This window comes from Nanorana parkeri, unplaced genomic scaffold (assembly GCF_000935625.1).
Source record: "Nanorana parkeri isolate BGI_ZX_2015 unplaced genomic scaffold, ASM93562v1 scaffold904, whole genome shotgun sequence".
NCBI classification, from domain to species: domain Eukaryota; kingdom Metazoa; phylum Chordata; class Amphibia; order Anura; family Dicroglossidae; genus Nanorana; species Nanorana parkeri.
The window spans coordinates 121417-145272 of NW_017307172.1; the positions used below are offsets into that span (position 1 = coordinate 121417).

At 46.2% G+C, this 23856-nt stretch overlaps 1 protein-coding gene across 1 annotated transcript in view; it reads right to left on the reverse strand.

Moving 5' to 3' along the window:
* Window positions 1-23856, reverse strand: part of LOC108794847 (triple functional domain protein-like) — a 660684-nt gene that overhangs the window by 71910 nt on the left and 564918 nt on the right. The window contains exon 24 of the mRNA XM_018565963.1: window positions 10934-11035. Coding sequence (XP_018421465.1) covers window positions 10934-11035 — 102 coding nt within the window. The remainder of the gene's footprint in view (window positions 1-10933; window positions 11036-23856) is intronic.

The window sequence follows — 23856 nt, forward strand, 5'->3', positions numbered from 1 at the left end:
CGCACACTGTGCAGTTCGGCAGTTGTCGAACCAGCAGGCCACTAACTCGCCGAGAATCGTACGATTCCCAGCGGGTTTTCTAGCCTGCTGGTTCGACGGAAGACGTCAACCGTACAGTAGAAATGGTCGCACGCCTTTCATACACTGCACGATTCTCGTACGATCCCGGGATTTCCCACGATTCTCGTACGAGAATCGTGCAGTGTATGGGCACCTTTAAGGAAAACCTTCAAATTTCATAAATTTGAAGTGGTGGTAAAAGTAGGGGTGTACTTTTAAAGAAGAAAACAGATTTTTATTTATCTGCCTGGTGGCTCAGTTTCAAAAACTTCACTCTGTAGCAAAGCTCCTGGTGCCATTCATATCTCACACTTTAAGGTGTGTGGAGGAGCGTGAGTTGGCTGGCTGCTGTGGCTAGTGGGGGGACCCGATATTCAACACACTAGAGAAGTCTAATAGGATCAGCCTGGGAGTGAGTGAGGTGTCTGCAGACAAGCTGCCTGACACGTAAATATTAAGATTTTTTTCACAGGGTAAGGCCTCGTTCACACAGCTTCAAGTCGGCCCGTACAGATCCATGTGGCATGCACGGCCATATCAGGCAGTTCCCGGGAAGGACAGGTGCTGCGTGTGATTGTGCGCAGCAGCCTGTTCTTCCCTATGGGAGAATGCAGGCGTACGGCGCTGTACGCTCGCCGAACTGCACATTCCTGCGGGCGTTCGTACTTGTACGCTGACAAGATGGATCCTGTTTGCGTCCGAGCACGGACTCCCACACCCGCACGGTTGCCATTCATAAGAATGTAAAAGCAGTACAATACAAGAAACAGCAAAGGTATGAATCTGGTTTCACACATGTAAGAAATTGTTATCTTCCTTATGTGATAGTAAAGATACATATATACAGTGGATATAAAAAGTCTACACACCGCTTTAAAAATGCCAGGTTTTTTAAATGTAAAAATGAAATAAAAATTTAAAAAATCAGACCACGATAAATCACTTCTGAACTTTTTCCACCTTTAATGTGACCTGTAATCAGTACCATTCCATTCAAACTACACTGAAATTGTTTAGTGGGAGAAAAAATAATAAATTGTGGCTGCTTATAATTAGGGATGTGGCTGTATTCAAAATTAACCAATCACATTTAAACATTTGATGGAGAGACAAGTCAGATATTTCCTGTACAGTGTGTGGGGAGGTGGAAGCTGAATGATCAGAGCACACATGTAGCTGCTCTCAAAGTCACCCCAATCATCTTCCACCAGATCCGGGAGGAGCGACCGCCACTTCTGTTTGCGGCCGTCAAATCTACCGGGTCTGGAGGACCGCATAGTATGTGGAGATCAATTTTGACGAACCTTCCTCTCGCAGCATTCCCTCCAGGGGTGACTGGGCTGGTGTAAAAGTAGTTGATCCAAATTGGGTACGTATCGCATGTAGCAGCTGAAAGTAGGCAAAAAAATCAGAAGGGGATAGTCTCAGCTCCTCCCTAAGCTGTGGGAAGGTAAGCATCACCCCATTTCGAAACAAGTGAGACAAGGATTTAATGCCTTTTGAGGACCAGAAGGCGGCTGATGGTAGGCGTTGCAGCTCTGGGAGGGCAGGATTACTCCACAAGGGGGAGAAGGGAGAGTGGGACCATTGAGGTAATGATAAGTTATTAATAACATATCGTAGAATCCGGACAGTTACAGAAATCATCACCGCCCCTTGTTGCTTTTGGGTATGATCCCTCTATAAACTACATTTTGAAGGGATTCAAAGGAAGTTAGTATGGCTGCTTCTGTTGCTGTACATGCGTTCCCAGCTTGGGGGACCAGCCAGTCTTGGACCACCACTAACTGGGATGCCAAATAGTACATGTGAAAGTTAGGAAATGCCAGGCCCACCATGGTGCGAGGGAGCTGCAGTACCTCCAGGGCCACCCTAGGAGTGCGCCCCCCGCCCCCCACAGGAACCCCGTGCAAATTGAGTCAATTTTACGGAAGTAGCTTTTTGGGACATAGCAAGGGGCATTCGCTAGGATATACAGTAGCTTGGGGAGAAAGTTCATCTTAATGATATTGACTTTCCCCATAAGGTCCAGCGGTAGGTCCATCCACTGTTTAGTTTTCAATTGAAGAGAGTCAATAGTCGGGGCCAAATTATTAGTAATATAAGAGGAGAGGGGCAATTGAACCTTAACCCCTAAATATTTAAAGTCCTTCACCACCTTTAGCTTGGACACAGGATGAATATTCGCCACCGTGGCCTCATCTAGGGAAAAAAGGACTGATTTATCCCAATTGACCTTGAAGGCCGAAAACGTTCCAAAGACATCCAATAACTGGAGGAGGTGGCATAGGGAGTTATTCGGGTCAGACAAATAAATTAACGTATCATCAGCATACAGAGCGATCCGCTCCTCCAGATCACGTATCTTCAGGCCATGTATATTCACAGACTTCCGTATCCTAAGCGTCAGGGGCTCAATTGCCAAGACAAAAAGGATGGACCTTTTTGCGCCTGGTCACTGCTTATTAGGGACAGAATGTATTTATTAATGCGCATTGCTAGAATTTTGGCAAGAATTTTTGCGTCTACATTAATTAAGGAAATAGGACGGTACGAGTCACATTTAGTCGGATCTTTTCCCGGTTTTAAAATCAAGACTATAAGAGCTTCTCTCATAGACGGGGGGAGTATACCCAGCCCAAAAGCCTCATTATATGTGTCTAGCAGGTGTGGCCCTATGTCTTCCATATAAGAGGCGTACCACTCCACTGGGAATCCGTCAAGCCCCGGGGTCTTCCCAGTAGGGAATTGGGCAACCGCCAACTCAATTTCGTCAGTAGTGAGCGGTTGATCCAACTCCTCTCTGGCCTGAGAGGACAGGGAGGGGAGGGAGATCTGAGACAGATAATCCCCCAGCTCAACGTCCGTATATTGGGCTCTGGAGGAGTATAAATCTCTATAGAAGGACAGGAATGTATCCATAATGCCCTGGGTGTCAGTGACCAGGGACCCCGAGGGAGAGAGAATGTGGGGAATAGAGGTAGGGTTGAATTCCGGCCTTGTAAAGTATGCCAGTAATCTACCCGCCTTATTCCCAAACTCGAATATTTTTTGTATGTAGCATTTTCTTTTTAGTTTGTTCCAGCAGGAACAGGTCATATTTGCGCTTTTCCCCCATCCAGTCCCTGTAAGCTTCTCCCATATCACTCTCCAATGCTAGTGCTACTTCCCCCTTAAGTTTACGGACTGCCCCCGTAGCGGCCATGAACGCTCCTCTAAGAGTGGGCTTGAAGGCTTCCCATTTAAGGGAAGAGGAAGTCACAGGGGCATTGTCACTCCAGTAATAGCCAATAGCCTGGGAGCAGGCAGTCTCCACAGAGGGGTCAGACAGCCAATGGGAATTCATCCTCCACACTCTGGAAGAGAACGAATGTCCCCAGCTGAGCTCCACTAATAAGGGGGCATGGTCTGAGATCCCCCTAGGGAGAAAGCGCACCCCCGAGAGTCTTGGAAGAAGCGTCGGGGTGACAAATGCCAAGTCAATTCTGGAGAGTGTCCTGTGTGTAGCAGAGTGGCATGAGTAGGCTCTAGTATCCGGCCACTTCCAGCGCCACACATCTTGAAGCCCAATTCCCTGTATCCAGTCAGTGAAGTTACTATTGAGTCGCCCTCCGCCTCCCATACGGTCTAGTAGGGGGTTAGGGGCCATATTAAAGTCGCCCATGATCATCAACGGGGCCGTGGGCATGGTCAGGGCAGCATTAGTGATCGCATGGAGGATGTCCACCCCTGGGGGGGGGGAGATAAACGGAGGCCAGTGTCAAAGAAGTCCCCTCTATCGCCATATGAATGATAACAAATCTCCCGTGCGGGTCAGTTTTAACCTGGAGAACATCAGCATTAAGCGACTTGGCTTGCAGAATGGACACCCCACGTGAATATGATGAGTATACAGCATTAAAGGATTTGGCTACCCAGTGTTTTTTCAATGTCAGAATCCTAGATACCAGCAGGTGGGTCTCCTGCAGACACACCACATGTGGCTTAAGTTTAAAGAGGAAGTCGAATACAAGGGAGCGCTTGAGGCTGGAATTCAAGCCACGAACGTTCCATAAAATAAATTTATACTGCATCAGAGGACAGGGAAAGAGTCAGGGCAGTTAGAAGGTGAACCTGTGAATTGAAGCGGTGAAACCTCGTGAACCAATGCAAGCTGTAGAGCGTCATAACATACAAACAGTAGAAAACATCAACAGTCATCCCAACATGAACTACCATTCCCATCCCACCCCGCTTGTTAACCCAACTCTAACAAGCCCGGACCCCTTAATGTAACCAAAACTCAAGCACCCAAGTGCAAGAACAGTGCCCAATAGGCTGGGGGTGTAGCCACTTCTATCAGGACCCGACCCAAACATTTCCAAGTCCCAAGTGGTAATGACAGAACATGGCGACGGTTCCCCTAATGCAGGGGGGATGCCTCATCGCTTCCACGGACAATAGCGCCGGCCCAGGGAGTAGTAGCAATGCAGCCTGACTAGTCAATGTCCAAAGGAATAGTACCGCGTCAGGATACTGGGCCAGCTGCATCCAACAGGAACTAAAAGTTTCCATGGTGTTGTAGGAGTGACGGTCAGCTCCCTGTGCATGGGTAGGCGGTATGATCCGACAGAGGAACAGGTTAACGGACTTCATTGTGGCGGCGTCTCCTCTGGGGAAGACCTTTACCATCCAGCCAGTCCGAGGCTTCGGTGGGTGAGGAGAAGAGTTGTACTTTACCATCCCTTGTCACTTTCAGTTTGGCAGGATAAAGCATGGCATAGGCGGCACCCTCCTGGCGCAGCCGCTTTTTGACCTCCAGGAAGGAGGACCTTTGACGTTGTAGTACAGCGGAAAAGTCAGGAAAAATGAAGACCCGATTCCCATTGTAGGAGAGCTCCCCTGCAATCCGTGAGGCACGCAGAATCGCCACTTTATCCCTAAAGTTGAGGATCCTGGCAATAATAGGTCTGGGAGCGGAACCAGGGGGAGGCGAGGAGGGTGGTGTGCGATGCGCCCACTCCACAAAGGAAGGAGAAGAGGGGGTGAAATCTCCAAACATCTCTCTAAGCCAATCTTGAATAAATTGCTCAGGATGCTGGCCCTCTGACCGCTCAGGAAATCCAACAAAGCGGAGGTTATTCCGTCTGGAGCGATTCTCCAGGTCATCCATTTTAGCTCTGCAGGTCGCTAACTCCCTCTGTAATCCAGCAGTATCCCTGGACAACGGGGTCATCGCATCTTCCAGGATAGTAATGCAGCCCTCAGTTTCGGTGACCCTGTCACACAGACCCTGAACATCATGCTTCAGCAGGGAGAGGTCTATATGTACCCCACTCAATCTGTGATGCCAGCGAGGTTTTGCAGTCCCGAATAGCCTCCATTAATTGTAGGAGGGTGGGCTCAGCAGGGGCCTGTGTGTCTGCAGGGAACGTCTCCCCCATCCCCCTCTCCTCAGAGGCCCTGCATGCACGTTGTACAGGTTGGCCTTTTGTGTGTTCAGCCTGGGGGGATTGTGCTGCCTTCCCCTTCATGCCCAGCTGGGTCAGTGGAGCAGATTTCCCCTGTGAAGCCCCCTTACTTGAGGATTGAGGAGTCCTCATCCTCATCGTGGAGCCCGAGGAGGCGCGGAGGGCCGCATGTCCGGCGCCATCTTGCCGCTGGAACCGGGCCAATTTTTCGGCCGTGGAGACGTCCCTCTGGTCCCCAATTTTCCCCATTGTAGCTGCCAGGAGGATCCTGAGGTAGAGCGGAAGGAGCCCGGGTGCCGACCGAGTCGCGGGAACCGTCAGGATAGGGTAAGGAGGAAAGAGGGACCGGAGCTGCTGTGATCAGCGTCCGTCCATGCACGCTGCTTGGCCACGCCCCCAGTAACAGCCATTCTTAATCACTATCTGGACAGGGCACCACCCACTTCCGTTGAATTGGATAGGGTGCATCGAGCCCTGGGTCCTCGGGCTGCCGTGTCTGGTCCTCCGCAAGATGTCCTGTGCCGGGTCCATTTTTACGCCATCAAAGAGGAAATACTCCGTCAGGCATGGCATACGTACCCCATGGATTTAGACGGAGCCAGGATCCAGGTGATGCCGGATGCGTCCCGTCACACGCTAAGAATGCGCCGGGTCCTACGGCCGTTATTGGAGGTCATCCGGAAGGTAGAGGCGACATATCATTGGGGTCACCCTATTCACCTTGTTGTGACCCGTGGCAACCGTACGTTCCAGCTGCACACGCCTGACCAGCTACCGGCCCTTTTTGCCTTCCAGGATACAGCTGCAACTCCTATTCCGGACTGGTTGGACTTTTTTGCGGATCCCTCGCCAGGTGGTCCCCTCTCGCCCAGGCCGGCCCGTGGACCCAGGAATAGTTGGAGAGCCCCCCTGACCGATGATCACCCCAGGGGGCCTCGCATCCAGTGAACTGTGAGTGCTGTTTCCCTATGCTTTGAGCCCGCCATATGCCCTGTCTGTGGCTGGGGTCCCATGGCGGCAGCTGGTCTGGCACCTGGCCAGGTGCTCGGGACATTACAGGTATATCCGATATTGGACTCACCACACCGCCTCCTCTGGATGATCTGGAGGTTTCTGATACTGACTGTCGTATGGACCCTCGGCGGGGAGGTGAGGGGCAGGTTTCTGGTACCCGTTTGGGCTGGGAGGACCGCAGGTTCTGCCTCCCCTGGGGGACTCCTTGGAGTCACATCTCCTTGTGGGGGCGGAGCCGGGCGCCCACCCATGCGGCGCTTGGGGGGACCCCCGAGCAGGGTGGGGTGCCGTCATCCGACCTGTCTCGACTGCGCATTGGGGTCTCTCCCTTGTTCCGCATAGTCTCCCTCCTAATGATGTGATTGTGTTTATTGCTCTTTCCAAGTTTGCATGCTGAAGTTAAATTGTGTATATGGTTCTGGTTGATGGGGCTTTTACTTGACAAACTGTGTGGGGATGGGGGTGTGGATGCAGGAGGTGGCTTTTTTTTCCTCCCCCTTTATTATGTCCATTGCAGACGGTCCCCTCGTCTGAGTGCTCCTCCTGCACTGGTTAGAGTTTGATCCGGGTACTCAGTATGGTCGGTGACTTTTGGGAGGGGGGTTGGGGGGAGGGATGGGTTCCATCACGCGGCAGGGGGCTCACTCAAATTGTCTTCCTTCAATGTTAGGGGGCTGAACGTTCCAGAAAAGCGATCTAGGCTCCTTGTGGACCTGAAAAAATCACGCTCTCATATCATGTACCTGCAAGAAACGCATTTTAAACAGGGCGCATTTCCCAGACTGAGCAACCAAGATTTTCCAGTGGTATACCACGCCACCTCTCCTATCTCCAAATCCAAAGGGGTAAGGGTGCTGGTAGCCAGGTCTGTTCCATGGTGCCTGCTCGACCTACGCCAAGGCTCCCGAAGGTCGTTATCTCTTTGTCAAGGGCAGGGTGGGCGAAGTCCCGGGGGGCTTCCCACCTATTATATCCCTATCTCAAAAAGCTGAAACAAGAACTGAATGTTCTTCGCCTGGTTGATACTTGGCGCTTGCTGCACCCCGGGGATAGGGACTATACATATTTCTCCCAGGTCCATCAGACTTACTCCCGACTGGATCTGTTCTTCATTCAACATAAAGACCTACCTTCGGTGAGAGCAGCATCAATCGATACTATTTTCCTCTCTGATCATGTCATGCCTCGGTTCACTTAGTGTTGGATCTCCTACCGCCCTACATGACCAAACCGTCCTGGAGGCTTAATGAGTCCCTCCTACAGGACCCAATGATACGAGCCGACTTGGAGGGGGCGATTCGGTCATACTTTGCCACCAATGGCCCTTCCAACACTAGCCCCCTTTCGGTCTGGGAAGCTCACAAATGCGTCCTCCGGGGAATCCTCATTAGACATGGGGCATGCCGTAAACGAGAGAGGTCGGACCAGGTGATTCAGCTGTTGAAGCGCATTCGAACACTGGAGACCCAACATAAAAGGACGATGGCCCTGGGGGTACAGATTGCCTTGCAACAGGCCCGCACGTCCTTGAACTCTCTATTGTTCCAGCGCTCGACACAGCGCCTGATCACCTGTAGGCACACGTTCTACGAGTTCCCGAATAAGCCCGGATGCATGCTAGCCAGGGCACTTCAGGGTACTCGCTCGAAACCCTTCAATATCCCACGTTCTCTCTCGCTCTGGGTCAAAACTGTCTTTATCTAAGGATATAGCAGCGGAGTTTGCCGACATTTATAGTCGCCTATACAATCTACATCCAGACCGCTCAGACGCAGCAGCGGCAGACCGAGCGCTGCGCATTGCAGATTATCTTCGGCGGTCAGGCCTACCCACTCTGGAGCCGGAGGTCAAGGAGGAATTGGCCTTAGCGCTCAAACAAATGAAGGCGGGGAAGGCACCCGGACCGGACGGGTTCACTCTGGTTTATTACCGTCAATTTGAATCCCTCCTTGCCCCGCATTTCCTAAAGGCTTACAATGCACTAATTGAAGGGGTCCCTATGCCTCTGGACTCTCTGCGGGCACATATCACAGTGTTCCTGAAAGCAGACAAAGACCCAGCCTAGTGCGCTAGCTACCGCCCAATTGCCCTTCCTAATGTGGACCTTAAGTTATTTGCCAAAATTCTGGCCAACCGTATCTTACCTTACATTGCCACCTTAGTTCACTTTGATCAGGTTGGCTTTATCCCCTCTCGCGAGGCCCGAGACAATACCATTCGGGTACTGAATGTGGTCAAATCTGTACGTCATTGCGCATGCCCGTCGATGCTTTTGTCTGTGGATGCAGAGAAAGCCTTCGATAGGGTTGATTGGCAGTTTGTCCAGTCAACCCTTCGACATTTCGGATTGGGTCCCAATATGTGCTCCTGGATCTCGTCACTATATTCCCTTCCCACGGCTGCATTGAATGTCAATGAGACATGGTCGGACTACTTCCCCATCTCGAACGGTACTAGACAAGGCTTCCCCTTATCACCTCTCATTTTTGTCCTATCCCTAGAACTCTTCATTTGTACGATTCGGGCAGATGATTCCGTGTCAGGGATACTTTTACCCTCAGGTTCACATAAGTTGGCAGCGTATGCAGATGATCTGCTTTTTTTCCTCTCTCGTCCCCATTCGTCCATACCAGCGTTGCTTAGGGCATTTGAACTTTACAGAAGCCTATCTAATTTTTTGATGAACCCCACTAAGTCAGAGGCGCTCAATGTTTCCTTGCCTTCCCCAGTGCTGACACAGCTTCAAAACACCTATCATTTTCGTTGGGCACCCCGATACATTTGATACTTGGGCACCCACATCACGGCAGACTTGTCACAGATATATCCCGAGAATTTTGCCCCCCTAGCATTGAAAAAAGGAAAGTAACCGCTTTAACCTCATCTCATGCATACTACCTAATCCTTGAAAGGACTGCTTGCTATATTGTTACTATCATTCTGGATATTTAACCCTCTATATTCAGAAAAGAATGAGAGCGCACTGAGTTGCACGGTATATTTATTATAGGTGTAATATGACACTATATAGGTGTGTGTATAATATTTAGATTTTCACCACATTTTTGTTTTTTGTTTTTTTTTTGTTATTAAACCCTCAGCGTGTTTTTGCATATATCTACTGCTAGCAAACAGTACATATATGCAAAAACTAAAAAACAAACAAAAAAAAGCCCTTCTCAAACCGGTTTAAACTTCGCCGCATGCTCCCGTCCGAACATCTGAAGAGTCTCGGGCGGCCACAAAGGATCTTGGGGCGGGCGCATGTGCAGTTCAGATGTTTGGCCGGGAGACAAGGAGAGACACAAGGTAAGTCTATGGAGCAGCGTGCACCCGCACAGACTCTCTGGGACATCAGAGAAGAGGAGGACAGGAGCCAGAGCTGGATCGGAGACCCGCGCCAGCGCTGGAGGGACATCTGAAAATGACACTAAAGAAGAAGATGATCGGATGAAGAGGCATGATTTAAGGTAAGTCCTTACACAAACATTGGGTGGGGGGAAAAAAACAGCCTTTAATGTCACTTTATTGTTGACCACCAATACGTACGCTAGAGATGTCTGGAGAATTCCTGATATAGGCAGCTAAGGGTTCGATACAGAGGACGAAAAGAAGTGGCAAATGAGGATATCTCTGCCTTGTGCCATTACAAATCGGGAAGGGCAAAGAGAGTACACAAGGAAGTTTTATAGCAGCAGAGGGAGTAGTGCAAAGGTTAATAATAGCATTCAGAAATGAGCCCTGTATCCCAACGTGTTTCAGAGTAGAACCCATAAATGGCTAACTAAGGAGGTCAAACGCCTTTTCGGCATCAAGGCTCAGGATCAAACATTCAGTGGTATCATGGTTTATGATAAAGCAGTTTGGGGAGAAGAGTCATTTTGCCTATCTGGGACAAACTATGAGACCTCTATTTCTGCCTTTGCAATGATTTAAATTCTTGCCAGTTTCTGTTCTGAAGGAATGGCAGTTTGTTTCACCATGTCCAAACTGTTCCCTGTATGGAAGGAAGTAGGTTAGTTAAAATCAGCTGGTGGGCATTCTGTGTTGTACTGACAAAAGCTGCAGTGTCTGTATATCTTTAGTAGCAATGAACTCCCCACAAATTAAATTACAATTGCAAGGGATGCCTAAAATTTTGCTTCTGGGAAAATCAGTCAGTCAAGTGACATTTCAGAGGAGTTCTGTACACCAACTGTGTACAGAATGCTTTCAGGTCACCATATTGCATTGAATATTTTTGAGTTTTAGAAAGTTACAGTGACTGCATTTTTCTTTCCTTTCCATTTCCTTTAAAAGTTCTAGAAAAAAATCATTCACTTTTTTGGGACAATCACCATTAACACTTCCATGTGTGCTTGGTATTGAATAACTCAAAACATTAATTTTGCAGTTCAGTTTGTTCTCACCTTAAGGACAATTTTGTTGTCTGACGTTGGAGTTCTACCAATCCAAAGTGCAAATTTACATGGGTCTCCTTCCACGTGTTCTGTGACACCCAATTCAGAAGTCTGACACAAAAAAATATGAATGAAATAAACTTTAATTAGGCACACAGAGATAGGTAAAGTTCTTCATAAGACATTCATAAGTTAATTTCACTTAGAAAATACAATCTAAAACCCAGATACAGGATATTTAATTTACTTTGACATTAGAAATTGAAATCTCTTAAGAGAGATTTGATCAAAAATATAAACTAGAAGAATGTATAACTGACAAGCACATTCTATCCATCCCAGAACCACACTGTGATTCAGTTTTCCAGCCACTACATAATTTTCATGCGCCAGGAGCACAGTAATAATTCAGCGGGTGGCTAAGCAGAAATCCACTGTAAGCACCATACTTAGAAATAGAGGATCAAGACCCGGACCCCTACTTCCAACTGCTTCAATTCATATTTATTGAGAAAAAAGGAAAAGGGACCCTTCACTTCATCAGACAGGAACGGACCATTCTCCTAGCCAATATTTTAGACTACAGCTTCTTTCCACAAGTTATTGAGACGGTACTGAAACTATCTATGGTGCTTCTACGTTAGGACGTTAAGTTCCCAGGCACTACTAATACGCAATACCTGGGGAGATGGGTAAGCACAGAATCCATACCCTAGTTTAAAAAAAAGTCAGGCTGAATTTTGTTCATTTGATCAGTGGTTGTTGCAGCAACATTGATTTTTTTTCCCTTTCTTAAAGCAGAATTTAAGTTTTTTTTAAAGCAAACAGTACAGTTGCAAGTTAAAAATAGTGCATGCATGCATACTTGCAAGTGTGTTACTTTTGCATGATCCATAGTTAAGTTCATATTAAGAATGTAAGTGAAGATGAGGTGATGAAGGGGTGAAGATAATTCCCTTAGGGTCAGTTACACTACAGCGGTGACCTGTGTTTTTCTGCACAAGAAAATGCAGCCCACCACTAGGCCACATAGAAAACAATTGTGCCCTGTTCACACAATGTCATTAAGTCCAAGAACGTCACCAGCACCCAGTATAATTGTGAATACTGGAGTGCTGATGACGTTCTTGGACTTCATGATATTGCACAGTGCCATCCGTGGTCATTGCAAGCACCCACCTGGATCAGACAGATTTTCATTTTATCCGATAAGGAGTGCAGCAAGATACATCAATACGCTATTGGACTTTGGCATTTTCCCCCGGTTGTAACTTTTCGTATATTGCTTGGATCAGCAATTAGACCTTATCATTTGTACTGACATTTGCATGTCTTCAGACTCCACACGGTGGTTTCCATGGATAATGACAGTGGAATACTTCCACCTATACAACATACAAGCAGCCAACCATACACATCCAATGAGATTGAAGCAATCTTGTTTCTCTCAGATGCAATTAGGGCGTTTGGTACAGATTCTGTGATTGACCTCAACAGAGAGATCAAACATCTCAAGAAGAAGATAACCAATCTTTTTTTTAATAAATTCTTTATTTAAGGTTTTGCATAGTTTACAAATAGAAAACAGGCTTATGCAAGCAAAATATGTTTGTTCCCACAAGGGCTTCACAATAGCATCAATACAGTGTCAGTAAGTCATCGTATAATAATGTACATGCAAAGAACATTAAGTTATCAAGGCAAATGTGGTAGATGTGTTCACTTCTTCACATTGTGATATGGGTCTACACCGTTGGTGGAATTAGGACATAGTGAAGGCACCCAGAAGAGGGTCATCAAAGCACATTCACTAAGGGTTAATAGGAGGGGAAGGGTAACTGGCAGAAGACATAACACCCCAATAATGCTACAGACTGCTTATGAGGTACTATTGGCATCAATGTGTCGGATATATCCTGGGGGAGAGAGAGTGAGAGGAGAGAGAGAAAGAGAGAAGAAAGAAAAAGAAAAGAGCTGGGGGTGAGATAGGAAGAAAGTGGGCCAGGTGTAGTAGGACTAGAAGGTAGATAAAGGTGGAGGAGGAGATGGAGGTGATGAGGGGTGGGCATGAGATGGTAAAGGGTGTACAAGTCGGTATCTTTTACCCCACGGATGGCGGCATAGTCCCACCAGGATCCTGTCTAAGTGAGAGGTATTCAGGGGACAGGACGTATTCCATCCAGGGGAACCAGGTGTGAGCAAAGGGTATGGAGGTATGTTTGAGTGAACTCGTGAGGTCTTCCATCAGGGAGATATCATGTATGCGATCCAGGACCTGACCAATGCGGGGGGTTCAGGTTTCTTCCACAGGGATGGGATACATGCCCGTGCTGCATTGATGGCATGTTTGATGAGTGACCGGGTCTCGGGGCACCTGGCTCTCCGTGGATTTCTGAGTGAGAGCGTGTACCTGCTCCCAGAACTGCCGGACGACCGAGCAGGACAAGAAAATATGGAGCATGTCTGTCACTGGTTGCTGGCATCGCCAACAGAGGTCAGGGGTATCCGGAAATAGTGTGTGAAGAGTTTTGCGGAGTGCGGTACCATCTGGTCACTATCTTGTACCCTGGCTCCTGGTATCTATTACTGATGTATAGGGTGAGTGTACAGCGCTATCTAACCTCCCCAGTGAAAAAGTAATCTGTGACAAAAACTAAACTGTGTCATATGTATGAACCAAACTTAGTAATCAATATTGAAAAAATAAATCGTGAAAACTTGTACCAAACAAAGGAAAGAGAATTGTGAACGTGTCAAAGTGAAACTTCAAACAAAATAGGCTGAATCAGCTAAAAAAACATAATTGAAATGTTGTTAGTGAGAAGTTACATACCAATGGAAATAAAATAAAAACTATCAGAGTGTATAAAAGTAGATACAAACTTTCTAAGTGAAGAAAATCCTTCTGTGAAACTGCACTCCCCTGTTAAGAGGCTGTGCACTCACCACACTGTTCTGCTGTCCGATCTAGCAGCCTTCACGCATGTTTGGGTCGAACAACAATTAGAAACTTTCAGACGCTTCAAAAGAGTTTGTTCAGTCCCTGAATGCCCGGTAATCAGATTGTAAATGAGTCATTGGGAGTAAGGAACCTTTGCGTCCTTCAGAGGTTCGATGACTGGACGGCTTCAAAGTTCCATTCACATGAAAGACACAGGAATCTTCATGGTGCAGTAAAAGATTTATTTAGGTTAAAAAAGGCATTCCTTGACCTTGCCTGACTGCTGCCTGCCTCTGACTTCTGCTTGTCCCCGGATTCTCCTTTGCCTTCTCCTTTTGTACCTTGCCGCCCGATTGTTGCTGACCCTGGCTTGCCCGACACCGCTCCAGCCGCATCAACACCTGCTTCCTGCTTCACTGAAGACGGGCATCAAGGACATGCCCTGGCCCAGTGTCCTGCATCTTCTGGCACCGGTGCTGCCCGCTGTTCCCCCACCCCATGTCTCCACATTCAGGGGTGTGGAACTCGTGCTGCAAAGGAGGCCTCCTCACAACTCGGCTCCCCACCAGGTACGTGACAATACCATACAGATGGGGGTAGCCCTTCCATTTAATGGCCCGGAAAAATGGTAAAGCAGTTATCTTCCGCTCACCAGACGATGTAGAGACCTTTACAGCGGCTTTGGGGATTCCTGCAGTTGAACTTGGAATGTGGCCAGGTCCCCCTATGTCTTTGATATCTTCAGTACCTCAGCTACCTCAATGCTTCGATGAAACATAAATAACAAGAATGTTTGCATGAGGGGGGGATTACAGTAAATTGAACAGAAGCAGCTGTCTATTTAATTTAATATGCTTCATAGGTATTGATATCTGCAGGTATTAATATATATATAGAGAGAGGGGGAGAGAAATTTGATTTAGTTGTTTAGTTAGGGTGTATACCCACTTTTTTTTGGGAGGGGGGGACTTTGGGGAGGGGGCTGGTGGGATATGAAGATCTCTGTGAGTATTTAGGTTGTTGTATTATTCACTAGGACAATATCTCAATATGTTTTTGCACTTAAAAAATGGATATGATAAGCATTGCTTTGATTGGAGTGTGGAAGGGGCAAGATAAATAAATTGTTACACAATACACTAGGGGAGAAGAGGAGGGAAAGAGGAGGTGAGAGGAGGGAGATTGGAAACTCCTAAGGAATATTATAAGATAATTAATGAGGGAAGTAAGGAGAGTAAACACAGGGGAATTTAGAAGTGGGAGTACAGGGTAACACTGGAAGGAAGAGATGGGATGGAAGTGAGGGAAGAGGTGGAAGGAAGGGAGGGAAGGGATGGAGAAATTAGGATAGGGAACACTTAAATTTTTGGTTATGAGATGTTATGCTCCAATGATTACACCTAGGATAATGGGACACATGAGGGGGTGAGGGGATGTGTTAGCTTGGGATCTTCCTCTACCGCCCCACCCCCATCTACCCCTTTTCCCTTTTTTTTTGTTTGCGTTATTTATCTCTTTCTCGCTCTTGATAAGTTATACAAAATAATATAATATAATGAGTAATTGAATATGGTATTGAATAGGTGCTCGGGTTTGCTTAAGGCATAGATGCACCGCAATTGGTATCTCTTACTCCCAATAGGGTGCACAGTTGGACACTGTATAGGTCCAACTGTGTATATGGGATGAAGAATGTACAAATATTTAGGGGATGGGTATAGGGAAGGGATGCGAGGGTTGAGAAGGTGGGGGGGGGGGGTTAAATTGTTTTTTCTCTCTCCCTGCATTATTGATCTGCATATGAAATGTTTTTATGATTTTCTAAAATGACAGTATTGAAATGGGTCTCCTTGAATAGGGGACTAAATGACCCAAGGAAACATTCGCAAACTATCTACCACGTGCATAAGAAAAGGGCACAGGTCTTGTTTCTTCAGGAAACCCATTTCAAGGATGCGAAAACTCCCGGTTTGCAATCTTGATACTACCCTCAGGTGTACACTAGTAACAACCCAATAGCTAAATCTAAGGGGGTTGCTATATGTTTTCACTCTACAGTACCATTTCAGCTTAAGCAGATTGAAAGGGACAAGGAGGGCAGATATATATTTTTAAAGGCTATTTTATATCATAAAATGGTTACAATAGTAAATGTGTATGCTCCTAACCAAAAACAAATCCCCTTTATGCTGGCAGTGTTGAGACAGTTAGAAGAGTTTGCTGACAGTATAATAATATTGGGAGGGAATTTTAATTTTCCTCTAGAACCAGAAGTGGTTCTAGGGGGCGGTCACAATTTTCATATTTACAATTAAAGAGAATGAAAAATGCCTTGCATCGGTTGCAATTGATTGACATATGGAGAGTCTTGCACCCGCGGACAAGGGATTATACATTTTATTCTCAACCACATAACTCTTACAGTCATATAGATTATTTCTTGATTTCCCACCATGCACTGTTATGGGAACCACAAACTACTATCGATCAACAAATCTGGTCAGATCATCATCCAATTGCTTTGGATATACAATTTGTAGACCAACCTTCTCGAGGGTTCACATGGAGATTAAATGAAACATTACTTAGAGATGAGGAGACTGTGTTGGCTATAAAGGAAGCAATTTCTACCTTCAAACTTAACCATGAACTCGACACTACGGCTCTCCCGATTAAGTGGGAAGCGCTTAAATGCATTATAAGGGGAGTATTTATATCTCATGCTGCTAGGATGAAAAAAGACTCGTGAAGCGGAGGTGGCAGTTCTGTTGCAGGGCATATGAAATTTAGAAGATAAACATAAAACAAATATGACTATAGATATATTTTATGCCCTGGAACAGAAACGCCTAAAGCTTAGGTCAATATTGGATCAGAAATATTTAAAATATAGAGAGGCTATCCAACGATCATTCTATGAACAGGGAGATAAAGGGGATCGATTATTAGCTAGATCAATAAAGGGACAGATTACACATACTTTTGTTTAAAAAATTCAAGGGAAGGGAGGATGTATAGCGCATCGTACCGACCATATAGCTCAGGAATTTCAGGCTTATTATTCTGAACTTTATAACTTAGCAGTAGAAAAGGAGATACCCTTAGGGGTATCCGGGACAATATCGGGGGCAACAACATATATTGCGGACACCCCTCTACCGAGGCTTTCGGGGGAAGAGGCAGAGACACTATAAGCACCATTTATAGCGGAAGAAATAAATACAATAATTAAAGCCCTACCTAAGGGGAAAAGCCCGGGCCCAGATGTCTATATAGGCATGTTTTATAAACAGTTTTTGGAGGTGCTAGTTCCAATACTGAAGGATATGCACTGAGTGGCCAGTTTATTATGACCACCTGACGTTTGTAGGTAAATTAGCTATAATTTCGTGCTAAAGTTGCTAGAGGGCCAGACCATTATAAATAGGGAAGCAGGTTGTTTACCACGACAGTAGAAACCTTTGAACGTGGGATGATTGTTGGTGCAGAGCCATGGAGTGAATATCAGCAAAACAGCAGAATTTGTTAAATGTTCAAGAGCAGCTGTGGTTAAAGTGTTTAAAGACTGGACTGTCAGACGAAAATCTGGGTCTGAACGTGCAAATTGTGGCCGTCAGCGACTAGTCAATATAAGGGCAGAAAGGAGAGTGGCAAGACTGGTACAAGACAACAAAAGGGCAACAGTGCAGCATCAGATTCCTCGCATCACCTTTCAACATCTCGTGGAGTCACGAGGCGGCCCAACGAAGTCATCACGTGGAGTCATCTCGTGGCCCAACGAAGTACTGATGGGGTGGTCATAATAATCTGGCCAGTGTATACAACTCCATATCTGTAGATTGTCCCTTTACCACTCAGTCCCAGGAAGACACATAGTGGTACTGCCTAAACCAAACAAAGATCTTACTCATTGTCAGAATTATAGACCTATATCTCTTATTAACGTAGATCTAAAAATATACGCAAACATTTTTGCAAACCGCCTAGGGGCTTTCATACCATCAATTATTCATAGGGACCAAGTAGGATTTGTCCCTGGCAGAGAAGCCAGGTATAGCACCATTAAGACGCTGACCCTTATGAGATATGCAAAAGTTAATAGACTCCCTTTATGTATTCTTTCGGTGGATGCTGAAAAGGCGTTTGACCGGTTGAGTTGGGAGTTTTTGTCTCATACACTGTCACAGATAGGTATACCTAGAATGGTAGTAGATAAAATTATGGCCTTATACATAAGACCTACCGCAAGAGTCAGGGTAAATGGCTTTTTATCATCTTCTATTAATATTCGGAAGAGTACTAGGCAGGGATGCCCTCTATCCCCAATGTTATATGTTTTAGCCATGGAACATATGGCTGAAGCAATTCGGAAAAATCCATCTATTATGCGGGTACATGTTCAAAAGGAACAATATAAAATAGGCCTATATGCGGATGATGTTTTATTATATATATCAAGGGTAGGGTTTCCACCACTGCTTGAAGAATTCCGTAAATATGGGTTGGCTAGCAACGTTAAAGTAAATCTTCAAAAGACAGAGGTATTGAATGTAACACTGTCTGATGAGGAAGTCTCCCACTTGAATGACAGTTTCCCATTTAAGTGGCAGACTTTAGCTATAAAATATCTGGGGATATTTCTTCCTAAAGATTTAACAGAGCTCTATGATCTTAATTATGGACCTCTTTTACAATCTTCCATTGCACAAATGAAGAGGTAGACACATTACAAACACTCTTGGGTAGGTAGAGTAGCACTTTATAAAATAAATATACTTCCTCATTTTTTATATATTTTCCAAACTTTACCTATTGAATTACATGCCTCCTTTTTCCATCAAAATCGTTTGGCACTGATTCAAAATATGGGCAGGGCGTTCCCCTATATTAGCATATCACATTCTTATAAGAAGGAAAGAAGCAGGTGGACTGCCTCTTCCAGATTTGAGAACATATTATCATTCTACGTTATTAGCCCATATACTGGATCGAAAGTTTAATGGTATGAACAAGCTATGGGTTACTCTGGAGAAATACATTTCTCCTATTCTTCCATTTTCAATACCATGGATAAAACCTGAGTTGCGACCGCAGAGACATGTTCTTCCCTTTTGTATGCCTCCTCTTTTGAAAGTGTGGGACTATTTGGTAAAAGAAAATCGCATTTCTACTATTGAGGGACTCCTATCATGGGAAACCCAATATTTAAAACAGGGGAGTCAATAAGACAATTATTCCAATGGACTTGTAGTTCAACCTCACCTATAATAGATGCTCTCATACCAACATATCTGAAACCAATGACTTCTCTGCTGCCTGTACAAATGCATAAATATAATTTATGGCTTCAGTATTTCCAACTTAGAGCCCTATATGATAGCTTGCAGGAGAGAGCCCCGCTACATAGACCATTGACTTGGTTCGAAAATCTCTGTTGTCAGAAAAACCAACCCATGTGATTTCTATGCTATATCATAATATAATGAAAGCACAATTTCCTACAAGGCCTTATTTTATTACAGCATGGGAGAATGATTTACAAATTTCCTTAACAAACGAGGAAGTACAAAAATATTTTATTCTAACCCATACGATATCTATTGCCTCCTCATATCAAGAGAAGGGATATAAAATGTTATCTCGTTGGTATAGATGCCCAACTCTATTACATATAATTTTTCTGTTAAAATCATCAATGTGTTGGAGATGTGGGAATGAGGAAGGAACCTATCTCCATGTATGGTGGAATTGTGAACATATAATGCCTTTTTGGAAGTATGTTTTTGAAATATAAATAGCCCTTCTATCAATGTTTCCAGGCTCGATATCAAGAATGAAAAAGGATCTACTTAGATTCTTTGTGGCAGCAGCAGGAATATTAATTCCACGATACTGGAACACACAGAGGAGTTCCAAATATCAAGGAATGGGCTGTGGAATTTAATAAGATTCAGAGATGTGATTAACGAACACTATTCTCAGTGGGAGGACATGTGGGAGCCTTGGAATAGGTATAAGGATACGTAAGTGCATGGAGCTTTGTGACAAAGGGAGGGATTTAAGACTTAAACTTGGTAGAGAAAAATAAAGGATTTTTAAGTAGTTTGATAGTACAAGAGAAAATTAGGATTATAGGTTTTTACAAGTACAGTGGAGACTATGGATGGAGGGGGGGAGGATTGGGAGGAGAGTTGGAAGGGGGGGGAGGATCTATAAATATATAAAGGAATGTTAATCAATGTTTGCATCCTTTTTGGGTAAGAAATCCATATTTCATGAGATCTAATGAGACACCCAATATATATGTGTATATATAAGTACATGTATGTATATGTATGGGGATATATGTATATGTATAAGGATATGTGAATAGGGCTGCTCTTATTTATGTTGTTATTTATGAAACTAATAAAATCTCAATACTAAAATAACTTGTGGCGTGAAGGTTCTTCTTGGGTACAGACTTGTTCACATGTGCTAAGTGGCCTGCTTAGGTGGCTCGTGGGGGGGGGGGATTGCAAAAAATCCAAGGGGGGCGTAATTCAGATGGGTATGAAGGGCATGGTTGAAGGGCCAGGTCGAGCTATCTAGGAGGTGCATGGCCTTGGTTTTACCTAGCCTCCGCAATTCAGGGTAGGTGTGTGGGCCAACGCCTGGAGAGAAAGCGGGGTTGTCAAGTATTGGTAAGAGAGGTGAGGGTTGGGGAGAAAGTGGGTCCCCGGTTGAAGGACGATCTGGCGATCTTCATGGTGGGGCCAATGGTAGGGTGTGTTCGGAGCTGGGAGGGTAGAGGAGAAGTGCACCAGGGGAGGTTGTCCAGCGGGACTTCTGAATATGATTGTTCCAGGGTAATCCAAAGTTTAGAGGAAGGGTTGTGGCACCAGTCAATTATCCGAGTCAGGCGTGTGGCTATATAGTACTGGCGGACATCTGGTAATTACATCCCCCTATGTTGCTTAGATCTCCTCAGAATGTCATAGCTCAATCTGGCCGGTTTACATGACCAAAGTCTGTAAAGATCAAACTATTCTGTAGAAGATGGAAGGGGTATATGGATCGGCAGAGCCTGGAGGGTGTAAAGTAAGCGTGGGAGAATGGACTGTTTCAGGATATTGCAACGGCCCATCAAGAGAATGTATTCTTGGTCCATACATTTAAGTCCATGCCTATGCGAGTCAGGAGTGGGGAGAAGTTCAGGGCACATGTTTGGATTGGGTCTTTAGGGAGGTGTATACCTAAATATTTAATTGCGGTGGAGGCCCATTTAAAGGGAAAGTTGTGTAGTACCTTCCGGAGGCAGGGTCCAGATAGGGAGATATGAAGGGCCTCCGATTTGTTGGAATTGATTTTGAAATTTGAAAGGGTTCCATATATCTTAAATTCACAGAGGTGTATCGGGATGGAGACATCAGGGGAAGACAGGAAGAGGAGGAGATCATCCGCGAATGCAGCAATTTTATGGTGTGTGGATTCCGTCATAATGCCAGATGTCGGGGTTGGCTCGTATGGTGCAGAGGAAAGGTTCCAGGGCTAATACAAATAAAAGCGGCAATAGTGGGCATCCCTGGCGAGTGCCATTGGAGATTGGGAAGGTGGACGATGAATTGCCATTTACCCTTACCCGTGCCGATGGGGCGGAGTAGAGAGAACTGATCCATGAGCGCATTTAAGATCTTTTCCGTGTCGGTAGACAAAAGTACGCATTGTGTGGCCTGTGACCGGGCAGAGTGGATCACGCCTAACGCACGGGTGGTGTTGTCCCTCACTTCACGTGATGGGACAAATCCCGATTGGTCTGGGTGTATAAGCTCACCCAAGTGGGGCACGAGGCGAAGATAAAGGATTTTAGCAAAGAGTTTGGTGTCAACGTTAAGGAGGGATATCAGTCTGTGCCTGGGGCAGAGGAAGGGAATATTACTGTCAGGGATACCGGCACAGGTGACCCCACACCTGCGCAGGTACCCACACAGGCAGACCAAACACGTGTGACCACACAGGACAAGGCAGAATGTATGATATACCGTTTATTATAAGGAGTAAAACATAACACAAACCAAGCACATACAAATGGATAACAAAGTAACCCCAGACTCAAACAGAAGCAGGTTACAGGACTCGGGAACTGAAGCAGGTTACAGGACTCGGGAACAGAAGCAGGTTAACAGACTCAAGCTTAACAGGAAACAATACTGAGCCACAGACCTGACTGCAGGGAGGGCTTAGGCACCCTTTCAGGGAGCACCAGGTGGTGGATAATTGGTGGCAGCTGGGAGACACCCACAGGTGAGCACTGGAGTTGCAGTTTCCAGCACCACCCAGTGGAGGTCTGGTACCTAGCAGTTCCTGGCTGCCTGGAGACCCCTGCAGGCGAGTAAGGAAACTGCAGGGCTTAGCTCCAGCACCACCTGGAGGCGCTCTGGATCCTAACACTTACCTTTCTTGGGGATGACAGTGAAATGGGCCATAAGAGATTCTGGAGGCTGGGGGTGCCCCTGGGGGAGGGAGTTGAGCGCTGCTAGAAAAGGGGTAGGGAGGATATGTAGATAGCGTTTGTAATAGGGAAGTGGCTTCAGGGTGGATCGAGTTCCAGCATGGTAATCGGCAATTCCAGTGAGGGCCCGATGGGAGGGCATGCCCGATTGGTAGATGTAACGCGTTATGCAGGAGGAGTGTGTGAGGGGATCTTGTGAAGAGGGTGCACGTGGGAGGTTATATAAGTCCTTGTAGTAATCCGCAAAGGCGTCTGCGATCAGCGAGGAGAGTGTGAGCTTGGTTCCTGAGGGGGAGGTGATGGATGGGACAAACGTACGGGTGTGCTGTTTGCGCAGGGCTCTTGCAAGATACTTTCCACATTGATTGCAGTGTTCGTAGAAAGATCGTCAGCATTTAAGTAGGGATGCTTTGACCTTTAAGAGGCACAAAGCGTGGAGCTGTTCTCTTGCCGTGCACAGTAAGGCTCCGACAGCAGGGTCTACCGAGCTCTTATGGCGGGTCTCGAGTGAGTGGATCTGTGTTAGAAGGGTATTTACGTCCTTCAGTCTCTGCTTCTTGAGTTTAGAGCCCTGGGCAATGAGCAATCCCCTGACTGTTACCCTATGTGCTTCCCAGACGATATATGGGGAGATGTCTGGCGACGTATTTTCAGCAAAGAATAGGGAGGGGTCACGTTCCAATGAGGTAGCAAAAACAGGTTCATGGAGTAGGGAGTCATTCAGCTTCCACTGCCATGGACCCGGCGGGGGATCCTTTAGGGCCAGGGTAAGATCGACAGGGGCGTGGTCAGAAAGGGTGATATTCCCTATGTCCCTGTGGCGGACCTTGGCTAGTTGGCTATGATGTACGAGGTGGTAATCGATACGTGTATAGCTTTGATGTAGGGGGGAGGAAAAGGTATAATCCCTGGATGAGGGGTGTTGTATGCGCCAGACATCTAACTGGTGGAAGTAGATACAATTTTCAAGGCGTTTGAGGGCAGCGTAGAAGATATGGGAGGATGATCTCGAGGAGTCCAGGCTCGGGTCTAGGACGAGGTTGATGTCGCCCCCTAAAACAAGGAGACCCTCCCGGAACTCCGACAAACGGGTCAGGACACGCTCTATGAATGTAATTTGGTTTTGATTAGGCACGTAGATGTTGGCAAATGTTATTACCTGAGAGCCGATGGTACCTTTTAGGAATAAGACCTGGCCTTCTTCCCCGTTGTATTGCTCAAGTAGCAGCCACGGATCGTTCGGGAAATGAGAACACTAACCCCCCTAGATCTCTTATCCGGTGAGGCACTATGATAGACTACCAGGTACTTGTTAGTTTCCATGCGTGGGATGTGGTTTTCCCGGAAGTGGGTCCCCTGGAGGAAGGCTACATCCACCCTCTGGCGGTGAAGATCATTTAGGATCATCCTCCGTTTTTCAGGGATGTTTAATCCTTTGACGTTCAATGACAGGACCTTAAGTGTCGCCGTCGTAGGGGTATTGGATGAGCGGTATGTGGG